The 19,316-nt window shown below is 45.1% G+C and overlaps 1 protein-coding gene across 3 annotated transcripts in view; it reads right to left on the bottom strand.

Annotated features, from left to right (window-relative positions):
• LOC135196245 (AP-4 complex subunit beta-1-like) overlaps window positions 1-19,316 on the bottom strand; it is an 88,626-nt gene that overhangs the window by 49,070 nt on the left and 20,240 nt on the right. For all 3 annotated transcript variants that reach the window (XM_064222926.1, XM_064222927.1, XM_064222925.1), the window contains exon 2: window positions 4,828-4,928. In XM_064222926.1, coding sequence (XP_064078996.1) covers window positions 4,828-4,928 — 101 coding nt within the window. The remainder of the gene's footprint in view (window positions 1-4,827; window positions 4,929-19,316) is intronic.

Raw genomic sequence — 19,316 nt, forward strand, 5'->3', positions numbered from 1 at the left:
CCAGTTGTGTTCGAAGTTTTTACACAATTTCCGTAACAATTCAACGTTAGGTGAAACCGCTCCACAATGCCTTGTCATTCGGAATAATAAGGTGTGGAAGTTACGAGTTTAATGCCTAACTCTTTTATTCTATCCCTGGAATATTTGGATACAAAATTACTACCATTATCACTCTGTATAGTACTAGGCAGACCAAACTTAGAAAAATAATCTAACAATCGTTTAACTACGGTCCTTGCGTTACAGCTTCTTACGGGTATCACCTCTGGATAGCGGGTTAGTCTATCAATGATTGTCAACAGATATATACTCCCTCCCTTACTTCTAGGCAACGGTCCGACCATATCGTAACTACATTCTCAAAAGGTTCGCCTACTGAAGGAATATTACATAACAAAGCTCTGGGAATTACTTGATTCGGTTTCCCGGCAATTTGGCATTCATGACAGCTTAAAACATACCTCTTTACGTCACTCCTCATCTTAGGCCAAAAGTACGCCCTACTAATACACCTGAAAGTTTTATTTATTCCCAAATGTCCTTGCTCATCATGTGCTAACTTCAAAACTAGTTCACGAAGCTTCCTAGGAAGTACTAATTGTTCAGTGATTTCCTCTTTACTACCTGACTTAGGCCGAACATAACGACACAAAACTTCGTCCTTTTAACAAAACGTTTCCTTACACACATTATCGAGATCATCATCCAGCTCACATTAAAAAATTCGGGTTAGTGTCTCATCCTCTCTCTGAAACTTGACTAGCTCATCCTTATTCAAAAGGTTAGTGCCTAAATCTTCACCGTAACTATTACTTGATACCTCTACATCGACTATGTTACTCTCGACAGCTTCACCTCCTCCTTGGCTATCACTGTCAATGATAGGGTTAGGTCTCTCAGCCACACCCACGCCAAGATCAACCTCGCCACCTCTATCACACTTGTTCAAATCCACAAACAAATTATGAGCGTAGTCTATGTCTGTATCTAAACCTGCCCTAGTTACTACCATTTCAGGCAATAATGTCAACACTATCAATGGGCAAACTGTCAACAACTGCTAGTTTCACTAATCCTGACACTACCTGACTTTCTAAATTCAACTTCAACAAAGGACAAAGAACACAAGTGTTAGGAAATCCACCTAACATAACTTTTTCTTCCATATTGATTTCTGGCCTGTCTGGCACACTCTCTCTCCTAATCAGTGAGACAGCAGCTCCTGTGTTTAGGGGCAAGACTACTTCTCTTGAATCTACTCCTCCAAAAGAGGAAACTATGCCTTCTGACAGAAATTCACCAAAAATTTTCCTAGTTTCTCTCACCACATCATTCTTTCTTGATGAAAGGCTAACTAGAGACACTGGTTTCTTAACGTCCTTCCTTTCTACTGAACAATTTCTCGCTAAATGCCCTTTCCCATTACATCTGAAACAAGTTAATTCTCATCCACTAGATGCCCCTTTACTCTTACAAACCTTAGATGTATGACCAGGTTTTCCGCATGTATAACAGGAATAGTCACTTTTACTCGCATTGCTATTACTAAGACTGAAACTTTTACCCCTTTGTACTCTACCTGACGAAGGATCATTTCGCTTCTTACTGACACTTAAGTTATGAGTCAAACTATATTCGTCTGCTAACCTAGTTGCTCCTGCAAAAGATACTTCTCGCCTATCTTCTATATAAAGTTTAATCCCAGGGGATACGTTATCTTTGAAGTTTTCTAACAACACTAAGTTATTCAAACCATCAAAATCCTCAACTTTAGCAGAAGTTAACCAATCAAAAAACAGCCTTTCTAACTTCTACATATGTAACATTTTCGTTCTTTCTCAAATTTCTAAATTTCTTACGGTACGCCTGCGGTACTAGCCGATACGCGCTAAGAACAGTTTCTTTCACAATATCATAATCATCACATTCCTCCTTAGACATACAACTATACACAGTAAGTGCCCTACCACTCAAAACTGACTGTAAATATAAAGTCCACATTTCTTTAGGAGAACCTACTTTCCATTAACTTCTCAAAACACATGAAATATTTTGTTACATCTTCCTCATCAAACTTTGGTACTAATTTCAGCACTGTACTCATACCTAAACCATCTTCACTTTCGTTCTCGCCTGTCTGACCGTCACGAGTACTTTGCCTTAACCTTGCGATTTCCAACTCATGCATACGTTCTTTCTCTCTTTCTTCCTCCTCATGCATACGTTCTTTCTCTCTTTCTTCCTCCTCATGCATACGTTCTTTCTCTCTTTCTTCCTGCTGCATTACCAACATTTCTCTCTCTTGCTGCATTTTCATTACTTCTTCTTCTCTTGCTGCATTTTCAATTGGGCTTCTCTCTCCTCTTGCTTGCATTTTTCATTGCTTCTCTCTCTTGCTGCATTTTCATTACTTCTCTCTCAGCTGCTCTTTCATCTCTCTCATACTTTTCTCTTTCTTTCTTTTCAACATACTCACGGAGATCATCCCCCCCTATAGACCTAGAAGCTTACCAAACTCAATAAACTCTTTCACCATCTCACTCATTCTGGTTCTTTCTATATTCTTCCTGTTTCAATCTGTTACGGTGCCGAATATCCTGGCAAGGTTGCTAATATGTTACGAACCCCGAGAGGTCCGCCTCAGGTAAGATATTAAAATAAACAAAAAGAATTCAACACCAACAGTTGAAACTGGGGATACAAATATAGAAAGATACACAAACAGAACAAAGGTTTATTTACAAGCTTATTAACTAAGATAAATACAGAATGGTTTCTCCTATTTACATAACAAAAATAAAATCTTATACTGCATGAACTGGGGAAACAGTGAGTTAATGAAAATACTTGCTAGCAAGTTTAGCAGCTGTCGGAAATAAATCCTCGAAGCGACAGCTTCACAAAGGAGCTTCTCTGAAGGCTTGCTCTACGTCAGAATATCTCCCTTTCCAGCTATGGATGACACAACTTCTGTCTCTCTCTCTCTCACTGTGGACGACTTGACTCGACTCAGACCACTTTCCCGACCGCCTTTTTCCTCTCTTATCCTTCTTCTGTTCCTTCTTCTCGTCTCTCTCTGATGATCTCTCACTGATGATCTCTCTGATCCCTCAGGGCATATATATATATACGGCGAACTGGGGCGGGGCTGAAGGAAGCGGAACATAACAGCGAATGTCACAAGAACTTTTAGAAGGATCTAGACAAAATGTTGCATCATAATACGCTGCGTTCCTCACGACATGTTGGTGCCTGTTGAGTTCCATATAACACCTGACGATTCTAGAACAATAATGAGAACAGGCAACTCCAACATGTGCACGAATGCCTCCTTGCTTCAGAACTTCTCAAAGGAGATGTGTTTTCCTTTCCTTTAACTTTGCTATAAAGCTATTATCATGACAGGGACTGGGTGGTGTTGAGCAAGCGGCTAGCTGGCAAGAACTTGCGCTCTCCTTGTGACGCGTCCCAAACTTCTTTGAGGCCAAAGCCTCTACTAAAAGCAAGACCAGAAACTCCCAAGCAGAGGATGTTCTGATCACCTGCCCTCTCTCCATCCTCTTCATCGGACAAAGAGGACGAAGAAGCCTCTCCCGAAGGAAAGGGAGCAATAAGGGGAAGCTCGCTGGGAGAGAGAAACAAAGATAAAGGGTTGGCTACCCAGGGAGTCGTCGTAGGCTTGGGGGGCTTATAACCATCAGACAATGCCTTAGCACCCTTCCTCCAATACTGTTTCCTCCCTGCAACTTCACCCACTGCACAGGTGACCAGAAACAACACTCGTCAGTCACAAGGGAGTTAAGGATTACAATCACACCCCCTGCAGGAGGTTTAGAGGGCATGAGGGTCAACATCAACAGAGGAGCACTAGTTATTACACCTCTTACTTCAAGGCATACATGCTGGGTAGTAGCAGCCTTACATGCAGGCTTATTAGATTCATGGATTTGCATTTCAAAAGCAAAAGCACAAATACTCCAGCATACAAAGACAGAAAAGATCCCACCAGGAAAAAACTGCTATAGTCAAACTAAGGCTTTTTAAGCCACTAAGGCATTGGCCTTGTTTACCCTGGATTTTCCACACCCTTGCCAATTCTCCCAAGGTAGGTACTTCTGCTCTCTCTCTCTCTCTCTCTCTCTCTCTCTCTCTCTCTCTCTCTCTCTCTCTCTCTCTCTCTTCAGCCTCTGACCACCATTCTTGATTTGCTTTGGAGCAAATCCTTCTAACCGTCCTTTTGCTTACCCTGTGGCTTTGGCTGTACACAGAATGACCTTGTCGGGCTGAGGTGGCAACGGAGCACTAACCCAGCACAGAGGTGATGTCAAATCTCAGAAAAACTTTTTTAGAAACATTCATTTTCCCATCAAAAAGTTAGTCATTCTTAAACATATGAAGTTTTATCATAAAACACTAATTACCATATATTTAGTTAGTATAAAAAATATCAAGAGACATTTCTTCATCACTGTTGTGGCGTTTTTAGAGAACTGTGGTAACTGTGCGGCCAGCGCCATAGTGGCCAAAAAGGCTGAGTTTGACTATAGTGACAATCAGGCACTGAGCAAAGAGTTCACATGTCTACATCAGACAAAAGCCCCAAAAAATTGGAATGTTTACGTTCAGGCAGGCAGGACTCCTGTTAACCGAACGATAGTTATACTACCTAACTACCTTTGTTTGACAGTCTAGCAACTGTTTTCCAGCTCCTCCATTATTAAAGGACTGAGGGTTTGTACATATCGTGTAGGAGCAAAGATATATTTCATTTAGCCCAAATTCAAAGTTTATACAACTGATGTACAAAGTCTGAAGTTTCAAACTTACTTATTTGCAATATGACTACATGTCAGCTTCTTTGCCAAAGTCGTATGGGAAGCAAGAAGTTCTACAACTTCACTTGTTGGGAGGTCAACATCACCAGTTATCTGAAATATAAATGAATAAAAAGGGATTTTGACGTAAGGAAAAATCTACTTTCTGGGCGATTGGCTCGTGTCGCCAGCGAAATATCCTTTAATCTATTATTTCTAGGGTAAATGTACTAACACATACCAGAGAATAAATAAATAAAAAAGAAAAAGGTCAGTATAACTGACTCGCTCACCCTCCAAGAAGGGTGTGGCGGTATGAACACTATGGCGAGTGAGACCACTACCACGAACCAAATGCCAATAGAATTCTCCCACTACAAAAATCCCCCCAAGAGGAGAGCCGACCCACAGAGTGGGCAGCAACTACTACTACTACTCCATCCCATGCTGCCGACTGCTGCGCCTCTGGTGGCCATCCTGAAGTTAGCAGACAATCTTGGGCGATGGGATGGGTAGGGCGGGATTTCGCTGGCGACACGAGCCAATCGCCCAGAAATAGATTTTCCTTACGTCAAAATCCCTTTTCTGGGCTCAGCTCGTGTCGCTGCGCGAAATCGTACCAGAGAAATAGCACAAGATTGTAAACAAAATCAACAAAATAAAAGGAGGTCTAAATAAAAGGTAAAATAAAAAAATAAAAGAATATAATTGCTAATAAGGATACATATACACAATGATACAAAATAGAAATATTGCTTAAATTAAAAACTTAATTCTAATAATATTTCTTAACTTAAGGTAATTTACATATATACAGGGGTAATATGGCATATATGTACCAAAATGGTATCTGTGTAAGCTATGTATCAGAAATCCAGAGCAATTAACATAATAAGTTGAACAAAAACAAACTCAACAATAATAATATATAAAGGAATGTATATAACTTAATATACACAAACCCGTAACCATTACAAATAAGATGTATCCCCTAGCATAAAAATAAGGGGATGACATCCAAGAGATCAATATCCATAATCAATTGTGAGTGCCCCTAGCAAAAAAATAAGGGACACCCACCTCATCATCATAAAAGCAGCTAAGACACAAGGTGACCGTAGATGAACAAGGCAGGAATAGACGAACTGTTGGGTGAGGCAGGTAGAAAGGAGGAACTGGATCTTCTACTAAAGATTAGGTGGAGTCGGGGGAAACTATGTTACCCGCTGCTACTGCTGAAAATTTCAGAGCTTCCAAGGACTTTAAGTAATGACGTTTGAACACTGTCGGCGATTTCCATCCAGTATACTTTTTCAACTCATCGAAGTTCATATGTTGGAAATAGTTAATTGAGGTGGCTACTGCCCTGACATCATGTGCTTTTGGAAAATAGTCAGGATTGGCTTGTTTAATGAAGTACAGGATTTGTTGCCTGATGCCTTTAATGGATAAAGTACCACCTTTTTCTCTCTTAAAGAGAGGACCCGATGAGGATGAGGAGGTCCTAGACAGAAAGGCTCGTAAGGTTGAAACTGGGCAAAGAGATACATCTTGTGGAAGGGGTAGTACCTTCCATGGTTCCCACCTCATCAAAGGATCTTCATTCTTAGCTATAAAGCTACGTTCCGGAGAAAGTAGCACTTCCCCTGTGGGAAGGAACTGAATATGATCCGGATCTCTGGATAAAGCCGACAGTTCTGAAATTCTAGCTCCTGAGGCCAAGCTTAATAAAAATAGAGTTTTTCTTAATAGCATTATAAACGAGCATGTGTCATTATTGGTTTCTGAAGCCAGCTTTAGAACATCGTTTAAGAACCATGATACTGACGTAGGCCTTACAGAAGGTCTAAGTCTAGCACACGCCTTGGGAATAGACGAGAAGTAGGAATCTGTCAAGTCTATGTTGAAACCAAATTGAAAATCTTTTTCAAGGCTGACTTGTTTGTCGTAATCGTGCTAGCTGCTAAGCCTTTTTCAAATAAGGATCTGAAAAAGGATATAGCTGAATTGATTGTCATGATCCTAATATCTGATTCTCTCAGGAAGGTTGCTAACTTTTTGACAGCAGCATCATACTGTCTCAAAGTTGAATCTCTTTTATCGGATTCCAAGAAGAGAATATTTTGAGGGTCAATATTCGCATCCCTTTTCGCTGCAAACTTCATGAAATCCATAAAGTTAGGGTTTTGAGAATCCCTGAGGAAGCGAACACAGTCTTCGTTTGCACTGACTGGGAGAGCCTGGGATTGGGGATCCGAAGAGGGCGAAGACCCAGTTTCCAGAATTAGAGGGTACCAATTGCTCTTCGGCCAGTCTGGGGCTACTAAAGCCACTTGACCCTTGAATGTCCTGAGTTTGTTCAATACCTTCATGAGAAGATTCACTGGCGGAAAGACATAAATCTTCTCCCAGTTGTTCCAGTCTAGAGCCAGAGCGTCCGTGGCATAGGCCAGAGGGTCCAGGTTGGGGGCCACATAACATGGGAGTTTGTGGTTCGCTTGAGATGCGAAGAGATCCACTTGTAGACCTGGAACTCTCTGAAGAATCCATTGGAACGAACTGTTGTCCAGTGACCATTCCGAACTCTAGAGGTACTGATCGGGATAGAGCATCTGCTATGACGTTTCTCACTCCAGCTATATGAGTGGAGGAGAGATGCCAAACTGAACTTGTCCGCCAGGGAGAAGATGGCTACCATGACATGATTTAGATGACGTGATTTGGAGCCTCCTCTGTTTATACAATGTACTACCACTGCGCTGTCCAGGACTAGCTTTATGTGGGAGTACTTTGGCGGACGTAACCAACCTTTTTAGAGTCAAGAACACTGCCATTGCTTCCAGTACGTTTATATGGAACTGACCGGAACTGAGGTGACCACGTTCCTTGAACCTTCTTGAACTGGGAATATCCTCCCCAAACCGCTTAATGACGTCCCGTGTGGACGGTGATCCCGGGGGAGGAAACTTTTTTTGAAGGGGCACTGACACCGACAAGTTCTTGACTTTCGCCCAGCGGGCCGGAGTCGATTCTTTAGAACCAGAGGGACTGAGGATAATTTGTCCCTGGACCTGACATTTTGCTCGTGAGCCGCCAGATTCTGGTTAGGTCTTTCAGTTTGGCTTTCATCAGAATGTTCGTCACTGATGCAAACTGGAGTGAACCCAGAATCCTTTCCTGAGTTCTTCTTGACGCCAGTTTGTGACTTAGAAATTGCTTGACTGACTTCGCTATTTCTTTCCTCTTGGTTGATGGAATCGACAGAGTATGGGAGGATAGATTCCATTGAATGCCTAGCCACTGAAAGTTTGACTCTGGTGAGTCTGACTTTGGTCCTGTTTATCTTGAAAGCCTAGATATTCCAGGAACTGAATCAATTTCAGTGTTGCTCTGTTGCATTCCTCGACTGTTGAAGCCCAGATCAACCAATCGTCGAGATACGCTACTACCATAACCCCTTGCGATCTTAGTTGTTGAACTACTACTTCCCCGCCAGCTTCGTAAACACCCTGGGTTGCTACGTTGAGCCCGAAAGGAACTACCTTGAAGGAGAATGTCTGGTCTCCTATCTTGAAGCCCAGATACGGACGGAAGTGTCTTGCAATAGGGATATGATAGTAAGCGTCTGTAAGATCGATAGAGGTGGTGACGGCCCCACGGGGAAGTAAGGTCCGCACCTGCGAGATCGTGAGCATCTTGAACTTGTCGCAGCGAATGGCTAAGTTTGTTTAAGCGGGACAAGTCTAAGATTACCCTTCTTTTTTGTGAGCCTTTCTTTGGCACGCTGAACAAGCGTCCTTGAAATTTTAAACCTTTTGACTCTCGCTATAGCTCCTTCTGAAGGAGATCCTCCGCATACTCCGTCAATTCCTTGGAAGGAAGTTGGCGGAAAGGTCTGGATGGGGGTGGGCTCGTTACCAGCTCCAACCCAGGCCTTTTGACACAATGCTCTGAGCCACTTGCTGAAGTTCCAGCGGTGGCGAAAGTGAAACAGCCTCCCTCCTACCTGAAATTCCTCATTGGTTCTGGTAGCCCCCTCGACCTCCCCTGAAATGTTTTCCTCTGTTAAAGGGATCTCCCGATCCTCTCCCACGAAAGGATCGCTTACCTCTGCCTCCCTTACCCGAGCGGTCATACTTCTGTGAAGCTTGGCCCTCGAAGACCTGGTTGTAGGCTGGAGAGAGGGCGTAAGAGGTGGAGGGCTGAGGCTGAGGGGAGATAACATAAATCGGCTGCGACTGAGCCTTTGAGGTGGAAGGTTGGGCTGTTTGCACCAAGGGAAACAGCCGGGAACTTGTTGAGAAAAGCGTGGCTGCTTCTTACTGGTAGGGCTGGAAACGTCTAGGTTTCCTTTGAGCCTTACCCTTACCGGCTTGATCCTGTCGTCTCTTGGCCGTAAGAACCCCAACGGTCTTTAAGGCTTTTGGTTCAATCTCGTAGCTTCTGAACTGAACCTCCTTCACCATCGCTTCTGGGAAGAGGTCTACTCCCAGTGCTTGACGTAAGCAACTTATTCGGCTCGTAACGAATTGTTGCTTCTTGTAGGACATGTTTCCTATAATTCGTCCTAGCAGTGGCGAACTCAAACATATCCGACTGCACCGTTTGAGTCAAAGATTTGGTAAGAAGCTTAAAGAGTGGCTCCGACCCATAGGCAATGGTAGCCACCTCGGTCATAGCCATGGAATTAATCGACCTGGCTAACCGCGATTTGGCCTCGAATTCTGCCTGAATAAGGCTATCTGGAAGCCTAGGTAGCTTCTCACCAAACTGCGCCATAGCACAGTCTGGTTGAGTTTGCCAGCTGAGAAGGTGTTGGGTAAATCTTCCCACAATTCACCGGCTGAAGGAAGTAAAGGAGGACGTAGGATCTGCCTCCTTCAGCTGAGGCATGGGAATCCCCCTTCTGGTCTGCTGGAATAGTAGTTGTCGCGATCTTTGTCAAGAAAGGGAGCGGGGTACTCTCTTCCATCGTAAAGATCGTAAACGGACTCTTAAAAGGTTGGATTTTCGTGTTGGAACAATCCATGTCCTCTAGACACCTGAGCCATTCTCTCTGAGCCTGGTCACGTGAATAGAGGACTGTCTCTTTTGGTACTTTATCATCCCGAGTCATGGCTGAGGCGGTGAGCCTGGCGTAGCCGATGAACGGAGGTTGAAGGTCTTCCGGGTAGAACTCGAAGTCTTCAATCCTCCGAGTTCCACATTCCGGGATAGAGATAAGCCCGTCTTGGAAGGGGGCGTATGACGCTACTCTCCAAGGGTTGTTCATTGAGAACGGAGGTAGAGAGTCATACGGGGGTAGCTAGGCTCCGCCTGTGCTGAAAGGTGGAGGAGGAGGGCTAGTTGGAGCTCTTCGGCTCAGTCCGGCTATAATGGTTGTCCTGAGAGGTAATCCTATCAGACAACCGAGAGATCATTTGTTCCATGCTATTTTTCAGAGACCCAACCAGATCGCCCACTTGTTGCAACAGACCAGCGTTGGAGTCCAAAGCCGGAGCTGCTGCGGAGGTGGAAGGGTGGCTCTGAACCGGAACCAAGGGTAACGGAACTGACGACTCCGCTGGAGTACGAGATGGTCTCTCCCTGGAGGATCTACTCCTCGAGGACTTAGAGCCGGAACCCAGAAGCTTTAGATCTCTCTGCTCCGGGATTTCTAGCCGGAGACTTACGAGAAGAAGATGACGCCGATGCGTCTTCTTAGACGACAACGACGTCTTCGTCAAGGTTTTCACTGCTTGACCCTTGACCTTGGGTCTAACGGAAGCGTCAGGAGAAGTATATAGTTCATTACCTGTAAAGCCTTGGAAGGATGGAGAGGTTGCAGGAGTAGAAGAACCAGTTGTACCCAAGGGCATCCCTTGGGTGTCCAAACGCACCTACCTCGACCAACAGGTCGTCTACACCTACCATAGGTTCCACATTAATATCAAGCGTCGCGACTTCCGAGGAGATGTCCTGGCCTTGGTCCGTCAACGAGGCAGCCAAGCTGTTGCTGGATTGAAAGGCGATAGTCGGGGCCGCCTCTGCTGGGTCGACCGTAAGCCTGTAGCCTTGCCTCCGGGGAAGATTAGCACCGCCAACTTCTTTTCAAGAATGTAGGGCATACCCTTGGCGGCGTTCTTCCCAAAACGCCGACCCAGGCCCGCAGGGTTGCCAGTGCGGTATCCCTCACAGCTGGAGCCTGGAAGAGGGGGTATTGATTAGATTTTAAGATTAAACTTAAAACTAAAAACCAATTTAAAAGCTTAACTTAAAATTATAGGGGCTACAAGACCCCATGAATTTTATCTTAAGTTAGTGATTAATGTAAAAACTTAAGCACTATAACAAATAAGAAACCAGTTACCAGGAGTTGGAATACTTACCCCGTCTAAGAGCTGGCTCCCAGATCATAACAGATGGTACACGTCTCGTGGTACCAGACCTGGATGTCCCCCGTGCGGAGTCGCGCATGGAGCATGGGACCGGCAAACTTCGTGTCCACATGGGTCTTGAAGTGTGGCGGCGCATCCCGGATGCTCACAGTTGGTGGTCTGTAAGTGAAAAGACACATGAGTATCTTAAAGGCTATCACTTACAGGAGGACAGAAGAACTCCGTTGCATGCCGGAGCTCGGCATAACCCCTCCCTTATCGCCTGAATAGGCTATAACCCCGGTAGAGATCCGGCTGAGACAGGTAAGGGATGGGGGATGTTTTTTAAGGTACTTAGTGTAAACGTTACTAGTTTAACATAATAGATCTTAAACCTATAAAACTCGAACGTACCGGACTAAGTCCAGTGCGTGGCGGAGTGTCGTAACTCAGCGAGGCGGAGTGGTTAGAAGGGACCAACCGTATGCCCCGGTCCACCCTGCTGGGTGGACTAGCCCCTTTCCGCTGGATGCCAGTCTCCGGTAGTAAAGGAGCCCTAGTAAGGTGGGAAAGAGCGAGAGGACATACAGATCGGGCTTTTTTTGGGGTATAGCAACGGAGCGACGGAGTAGCAATGGAGGGGGGAAAGGCCAGTGCCCCCCTCACCTTAACCATCCGGCCGGACCGAGAAGCCGGAGAGGTCGAGTCCAGTCTGGGTCCTGTCCCATCCCTCTACTTCCTCCGCCTGGGGGAGAGAGGGAGGCAGGCTCCGGGTATCGGAGCGGAGCGGATGGGCAGACCGACCCAACCCCCCGACTCTATAGAAGAGCGGGAGGGGGGGAGGGTGACTGGACAGGCGTCTGGCTGCCTCGTGATCACGTAGTGACCACGGGGCGGTAAGAACAAAACAATAGACAACTAAGCCTAGAAACATAACCAGCTGATCAGAGAGATGCTATCGGGAAGCAACCGAACTGAAGAGCGGTAGCATATAGGCCCTATGGGCCACAGCCTAGGCTAAGCAAGCCAGACGCCTAACTAACCTAAACAAAAATCATATAAATAATTCAAATGAATAATAATGAAAAGAAAGAAAACAAAAATAGTAGGAGAAAAAAAAATCCAGGAGTGTACGACTAACCCGAAGGCAAGTCTACCACTCAAAGCTAGCCGAGGGCCGATACTAAGAGCCGTGCTAGGGTCTGGATGGAAGGGGCCTACATAAGGTAAAAGACATGCATGCATGACAAAACCGTGTAGACTGTACCCTAAACAAAGCGGATAATTAAAATAGAGCGTACTTAAGTAAGGGGATGTTCTGGGTATGGGCGACCAAGAACGAACCCACCACGAGGCAGAACCATGCTGCCATGCTTCCGACCTAGAGTTCGTATTTATACCTAAAAAACGGCAAATACGGGCTCAGGCCGGAAAAAACCAATTAGCATAAACACTGAGTACTTAACTTAGCTGCTGCGATGGCTGCACGCTCCACGGTAAATAAATACCAAAGAAAAGGGCACAAAAAACACCGAGAAAAAAAAAGGGCACGTGTGTATCGTGTGCGCTAACTGAAAAGGATGCCACCAGAGGCGCAGCAGTCGGCAGCATGGGATGGAGTAGTAGTAGTAGTTGCTGCCCACTCTGTGGGTCGGCTCTCCTCTTGGGGGGATTTTGTAGTGGGAGAATTCTATTGGCATTTGGTTCGTGGTAGTGGTCTCACTCGCCATAGTGTTCATACCGACACCCTCTTGGAGGGTGAGCGAGTCAGTTATACTGACCTTTTTCTTTATTTATTTATTCTCTGGTATGTGTTAGTACATTTACCCTAGAAATAATAGATTAAATAAAAGGATTTCGCGCAGCGACACGAGCTGAGCCCAGAAAATCAAATTTTTTTTGAAGTAAATTGTATTTTCCTAACTATACAAACCTGAGGGCCTTTACATTAGGAACTGCTTTACAGCAAAGCTGTAACACAGCCATTAAAACTCTTGAACCAGGTGGTTAGACGGTAATTACTGTACAGTAGGTGGGGAGACCTCCCTGCCCGGATGTAAACATTCCATTGGCATTTGGCTCGTGGTAGTGGTCTCACTCGCCATAGTGTTCATACCGACACCCTCTCTTGGAGGGTGAGCGAGTCAGTTATACTGACCTTTTTTCTTTATTTTTATTTATTCTCTGGTATGTGTTAGTACATTTACCCTAGAAATAATAGATTAAAGGATATTTCGCGCAGCGACACGAGCTGAGCCCAGAAATTCCATTTTGCATTTTGGCCCAGGTTTCAGATTGAGGGGTGGCATGAGGTGGGCTTTAGTGTAAATCCTTCTAACTTCTAGAACCTCACAACTTAGTCAAGATGCAACCTGTCCTATTAAAGGAGCCAGGTATGAAAACTTCACCATTTTTTAAAGTAAAATAAAGTTTTCATAATAAAACTAATATTGTAATACCTACCAGAACATCTGAATTAGCCCCGGTCACTGAACAGTCCGAACTATTTCCCTATAAATTTACCCATAAAGTGGGTAATTAACTGTCAGCACTACCAATAGTGCAGGTAAACTCTTGTCAAATGAGTTACCTAAGGTACTGTTGACAACGCTGCTGCAAATGTCAGCTGACAGAGGGTGACATCCCCAACTGTGTCACTCACTATCAAAATTGCAGTGGGGAAGAGAGTGGGAATCATTCAGGTGTTCGGGTATTACAATATTAGTTTTATTATGAAAATTTCATATTGCAATGCACTCCCTGAACATCAGCAATCGTAGAATACAAGTTCTTTTTCTTCCTTAAAAACAAGAGGAAACCTGCCACTTTCAAACCGATGGATGTGAAATGCTATGCCCTCCTTCCGGCACCAACTATGGTACATACCCCACCTAGTCTGGTATAGTTTCCTAGTTGATCTTCTCAGACAGAAAAACAGTTGGCAAGCCACTGCCTCAGAGAGTTCCATATGACAAGCTGCTCGCTGGACAGTCTCCAGGCAGCTAGCTTCAGCATGCAGAGGTTCTGATGGAAGTAATGGAAATGAGACTGTCTGAGAAGATCTTCCCTCTCTGGAAGGAATACTGGAACTTCCGTAAACATGTCCAGAAGGACTGGAAACCAAGGTCTTTGGGGCTGGAAAGGGGCTATCAAAGTCATCTGTGAGTTGATACTGTTCCTGAGTTTGATCAGTACCTGCTGAATCGACCCGAAAGGAGGGAATGCATACACTTGAAGGCTGTTCCAGGAGTGCAGCATTGCATCTGTCCCGCATGACATGGGGTCTGCTACTGGGGAAAAGTAGACCGGAAGATGGAAATTCATTCTTGTGGTGAAGAGATCCACTGTTGCTGGCCACCTACTCAACAGATGTTGTACTTCTTCCTGAACCAGAGTCCATTCGCCCCCAAGAACTTCCTGAGAATGACTCAACAGAGCATTGAACTTCCCCGACGCAAATTGAGGGATAAGAGAAACCCTGTGGTCCTCCCACCAACAAAGAACTCTCTGTGCTACACTGTTCAAGGCTTGCGATCTTGTTCCTCCCTCTTTCTTTATATACAAACAGCTGTAATGTTGTCGCAAAAGAGAGCTACTACCTTGTTGCTTACTTGCTCCAAAAAGCAACTTAGAGCCTCTTCTACTGCTCTCAACGCCCAGAAATTTATGGACTCCTCTCAATCCAGATCCCTAAAGGCCTCTGACCTGAGATTCCTACAGTGTTGCATCCCAATCCCGGTCTGAGGCATCTGTGTACAGATCATCTGGAAGAGGGGAGTCCAATCTCATGCCGATGGTCAGATGACGTTCTTCTGACCACCACCAAAGATCCTTCAGGCAAAAATTGTCCCAGACTACAACTGCGTTCTCTTCCCGAAAGTCCCAGCGATTCCTGAGACACACCTGCAGAAAACACATCCAGAGATGAGACCCTGGAACTAGTAGTGAGAGGGAGGACATTAGGCCCAACAAGCTCTTCCACAAAATCACTGGTTGAGCCCTGTCCTACAGGAATACCTCTAGTTGACTTAGAACCGCAAGAATCCGTTCCTTTGTCGGGAAAACCCCTCAAAAGACGCTTCTGAATTTCCATTCCCAAATGGGTCTTTACTTGAGCTGGTATTAGAGAGCTCTTGTCTGAATTGATTCAAATTCCTAAGGTCTGACATAGATTCAGTAAGAAATCCCTTGCCTATAACACACTGTCCACAGACGAAGCCTGAATCAACCAATTGTCGAGGTATCTCATCATTCGAAATTCCCAACAATGCATTACGTTCGAAATAGGAGACATTACCGTTGTGAATACCTGAAGTGCTGTGGTCAGACTGAAGCAGAGGACCTTGAACTGGAACGTTCCAGTTGGACCCAAGAAACGAAGGAACCTCCGAGATTCCTGATGAATCGGAACCTGGAGATACACATCCTTGAGGTCCACTGAAACCATCCAATTGTCTCTCTGAACTGACCACAGCTTTGCCTGCGAACTTCTTTGAAACTACAAGCCGATTGAGACCTGAAAGATCTATAATGGGTCTCCAAGAACCTCCCACTTTTGCAGCCATGAAGATCCGCCTGTAAAACGCTGGAGGGGAGGAGTGGGCTCTATTGCTCATTTCTTCAAAAGGGATTGGTCCTCCACAGCTAATGCTATCCCTTTGATGGAGGATGGGGAATAACTGGGAAGGCAAACCGGGGTGCTGGAAAGAGGGCGATGAGAATGAAATGGGACTCTGTACCCCTTCCTTAACACCTCCACTACCCAAACTCTCTGGGGCCCATTCCTTCCAGATGTTCCAAAAAGGAGCAAGGCAACCTCCTACTGGTACTGGTGAAGGGAATGTCTCCTATTTCCGAAAACCCCTCTTGGAAGAAGAAGGTTTCGAACCAGAGGCTGAAGCCGGACCCTTAGCAGCAAAACGGACCTTCTTCGGCAATCTTACAGGGGACTTAGAACTCGACCGCTTAGCTGGAGATGGCATCCTGGATCCTTTAGGTGATCTTGAACCCTGAGCTGCAACACAAATCATAGCCTACTGCGACTCTACTGCTGATGACGACGACATGAAATTGACCATCAAGGAGACATCCTTCTTTTAGAAAAGACTGTTGTAGAGCACAAAAGGCGCCCTCAACAGAGCCCTCTTATGAATGTCCAGATAGTCAGGCGGCAGATGATTTAAAAAGAAGTCCCTCCTCTTCTTGCCAAAGAATGTTGTACAGCCAGCTGAAATGTTAGCCTGGTATGCCAACCCCATTGAAACAGAAGTGATGAGGTTGTCAAACAGTACAGGATTGGAAGGAGTACGTATACCCATCTTGTTTGAGAAACCACCCACCAACCCAGACAACATCCACACACAATGGGACAAGGCCTCTGACTGGCTGTGAAAGCTGCCTTCCAAAATACAAGCCTCACGAGGTGTAACCCCTACCAAACAAATCGACAAAGGCACCAGAGAGTGAAGAATCTCAACAGATTCGTTGGGCAGACCTCTGACACCGGAAGAAGGGTTACCCGCTACCCCATTGAACCCCTTCTGATTAGGAGGCAAGGTTGAATCCTGTCTACTCGACCCAATAAGTGATGCTAACCCACAGTCCGCCTCCCCCAAAGCTTGCTTGACTCAGACAAATCACACCAGCTTACTTGATGTTTGAAAGACTACTGGTTTAGTTGAATACAGTTTCAAACAGTGCTTGATTTGGTTGTGTAGGTTCCTCAGGAGCCTTGGACTGCGGATAGAGAGAATGGATAAAGTCTGCCATCCGCTTTACTCACTTGCATTCGCTGGAGAAAAAACCACATTTGATACTGGCTCCTCTTCTTTAACAGAGCACTCTCCATCAGACTGGTATGACTGAACTGGAACAGGAAAAGAGACAGGCTGACCACCCACAAGAGATGCACCCAATAACCCGGAACTCACAACACCTGGATGCACGAGACCAACACCTGACCTACCTGACCCCATCATACCTGAGCCAACCACACCCGGTTGCACAAACCCTGTACCAACTAAAGACAACTAAAGATGACAAAACTCCTGAGCCAGTTGCACTCGACTGCGCAAATCCCGCACCACCCAGCGACGATGACGTAACAGCTGGGCTGACCACACTTGGGCGACCAACGCCTACCCCTAAAAGCAGAGAGGCTGCAACACCCAATCCACCTAACCTGGCTGAACCAACACCACACCAAGAAAGGTATCCGGAGCTGAAGTCACATTGATTAAGGGAGGGGGAGGAAGTACTCCCAGATAACCCGGAACCAGAGCAGAACCCACATTGAACACCTTAGAAGGAGGAACAGAAATAGCTGCAGGAAAAGTTGAGAAAGAAGTAGAAGGAGAGAAAAAGGAAGAAGCCACACTCGGAGTAATCACTGGAGCACCAACCGCTGATGTTGGACAGGTGGAGAACATACCAACTGGTACAGTACTCAAAGGTGCATCTAAGGACAAGCTACAAACTGTGGAACCAATGGGAACCGAAGAAGGAAAATTACTAGCTACCCTAGTGAAAGGAGAGGCTGAGGATACAATCGGTACTGATACACTCAACGATGGTGCAGACGAATCGCCAACTGCCATAGCACCCGCAAGAACTGCAGAGGACACATTACGTCTCAAACCCAGTAAGAGATGAATATGTTATTGTTATAATACAATAAAGTTTGTTCATACTTACCTGGCAGATATATATATAGATGTGCTGTACATACCACTGTTCCCTGAGGGGAGGTGGGGAGGTGGGTACTTTAATTATATATATCTGCCAGGTAAGTATGAACAAACTTTATTGTATCATAACCAATAACATTTGTTTCATGAAACTTACCTGTCAGATATATATATAGCTGAATCCCACCATTGGAGGTGGGAAGGGACAGAATAGAAGGATTAGGAAACACCTCAAGTGCAGATGATTGACATCTTGATTCCTTACCTGTTAGCATAGCTGACTTCTTGATTACTGTCACCGAAGTCTGCTTTTGCTTTACTAGAGTTGCCAACAAGGTAGTGACCTGTGTAGTTGGTGCACTCTAGATGATCTGTCAACGGGGGCGTGACCACAATGTGACTAGACCATATTGACCATACTGTGAGGGCAACGAAGCTAAAAACCACCACCTGACCTAACCTATCGAAGTTAGTCCCATAAACTTCTAGGCTAAAGAAAGGGAAAGCGCCTCAAGCAACTAACCCCTCAACCATAAACCAACACCAAAATTAAAAAGCACACCTACCCCTTTTCTATAGGATAGTATTTGTGCTGCTCCTGCCCCAACACCATTTCTGCGGAATAGTATGGTCCAAGCGACTCGCAGTTATCATATGTCGTCTTCACATCCCGCAGGTAATGTGAAGCAAACACAGAGTTGCTTCGCCAAAAAGTAGCGCTAATGATATCATTAAGTGCCATATTCTTTCGAAATGCCATTGAAGTTGCAACAGCTCTCACTTCATGGGCTTTTATTTTCAAAAGCTTCATATCACCATCCGAGCAGGACGCATGGGCCTCCCTGATGGTGCTTCGTAAAAAGAATGCCAGTGCATTCTTCGACATAGGAAAGTCGGGCTCTTAACAGAACACCATAAAGTTTTCAGAAGACCCCGACAATCTTTGGTCTTTTGTATATAAAATTTGAGAGCCCTGACAGGGCACAGGACTCTCTCTGGCTCTTGTCCGATGAACTCTGCTAAGCTAACCCCTTGATTTCAAAGGTTTTTGGCCAGGGGTTAGATGGGTTCTCATTCTTCGCTAAGAAATTAGGATCCAAGGAGCATACTGCACTGTGTCCTCTGAAACCCACATATTTACTAATTGCTTGAATTTCACTAACCCTTTTTGCCGTGGCAAGAGCAGTTAGGAAAATCGCCTTTCTAGTAGTGTCTCTCAATGAGGCAGCATGCAGAGGTTCAAAGGGGGCCGACATCAAGAACCTTAGAACTACATCAAGGTTCCATGATGGAACCTTCGGTTGTAGTACTTTGGTTGTCTCAAACGATCTCAAAAGATCGTGAAGATCTTTATCATTTGTCAGGTCTAATCCTCTGTGACGGAAGACGCTGACCAAACATACTCTTTTTTTTTTTTTTTTTTTTTTTTTTTTTTGTATCCTTTTATTGTGGGCACTGCT

This window comes from Macrobrachium nipponense, chromosome 17 (assembly GCF_015104395.2).
Source record: "Macrobrachium nipponense isolate FS-2020 chromosome 17, ASM1510439v2, whole genome shotgun sequence".
Lineage (NCBI taxonomy): Eukaryota > Metazoa > Arthropoda > Malacostraca > Decapoda > Palaemonidae > Macrobrachium > Macrobrachium nipponense.